Below are 628 nucleotides of genomic sequence, written 5' to 3'. Positions count from 1 at the left end.
TCCTTTGGATATCCGCATCACGGGCCACTACTTGTTGCTATGAAAGGCATGGTCGAGTCTATCTTCGATGAGACGGATGGCCGCTTGGTCGATGAGTCTGATCCGACCTTTGATGCTGATTCCGATCAGATCTTTGATGAGGAGGTTTGCTTCGACTATCCAGCTCATGGTCCTCTACTTGTCACAAGAAGATCTGTGAGCGTCCAACCCAAAACCAATGAAAAGGAACAAAGGGAGAATCTCTTTCATTCTCGTTTCTTAGTTTCCGAAAAGGTTTGTTCTTTGATTATTGATGGTGGGAGTTGTACTAATGTTGCTAGTGACACTCTTGTCAGAAAACTAGGACTTGCTACTCGGCCTCTCTCTCGTCCTTTCAGGTTGAAATGGCTAAACGAGGCTGGAGAACAGTATGTGAAAGAGCAAGTTACTGTCCCTATTACCATTGTATCTAATATCGTGGAAAATAAAGTTTTAACTTTGAGGTAATCTTAATCACTAAAAATATATTTTGCAGTTGTTTAGGACAATGTCATCTAAACTATTAAAACAGGAGTACATTTAGTACTAGGTGCATAGTCCCAGTGCAAGCGCGGGGTCGGCTACATTATAGGTGTATTGTATAGTTTTG

At 41.7% G+C, this 628-nt stretch overlaps 1 protein-coding gene across 1 annotated transcript in view; it reads left to right on the top strand.

Annotated features, from left to right (window-relative positions):
* The window catches only part of LOC106334976, a 1,365-nt gene extending 879 nt beyond the window's left edge, over nt 1-486 (top strand). Inside the window, exon 2 of the mRNA XM_013773394.1 lies at nt 47-486. Within this exon, the coding sequence (XP_013628848.1) occupies nt 47-486 (440 nt within the window). The remainder of the gene's footprint in view (nt 1-46) is intronic.
* The last annotated feature ends 142 nt before the right edge of the window (nt 487-628 follow it).

The sequence above is a fragment of the Brassica oleracea genome, chromosome C1, assembly GCF_000695525.1.
Source record: "Brassica oleracea var. oleracea cultivar TO1000 chromosome C1, BOL, whole genome shotgun sequence".
NCBI lineage: Eukaryota > Viridiplantae > Streptophyta > Magnoliopsida > Brassicales > Brassicaceae > Brassica > Brassica oleracea.
The sequence above is the reverse complement of the archived record's forward strand: the minus strand, read 5'-3'. Positions and strand labels throughout refer to the sequence as shown.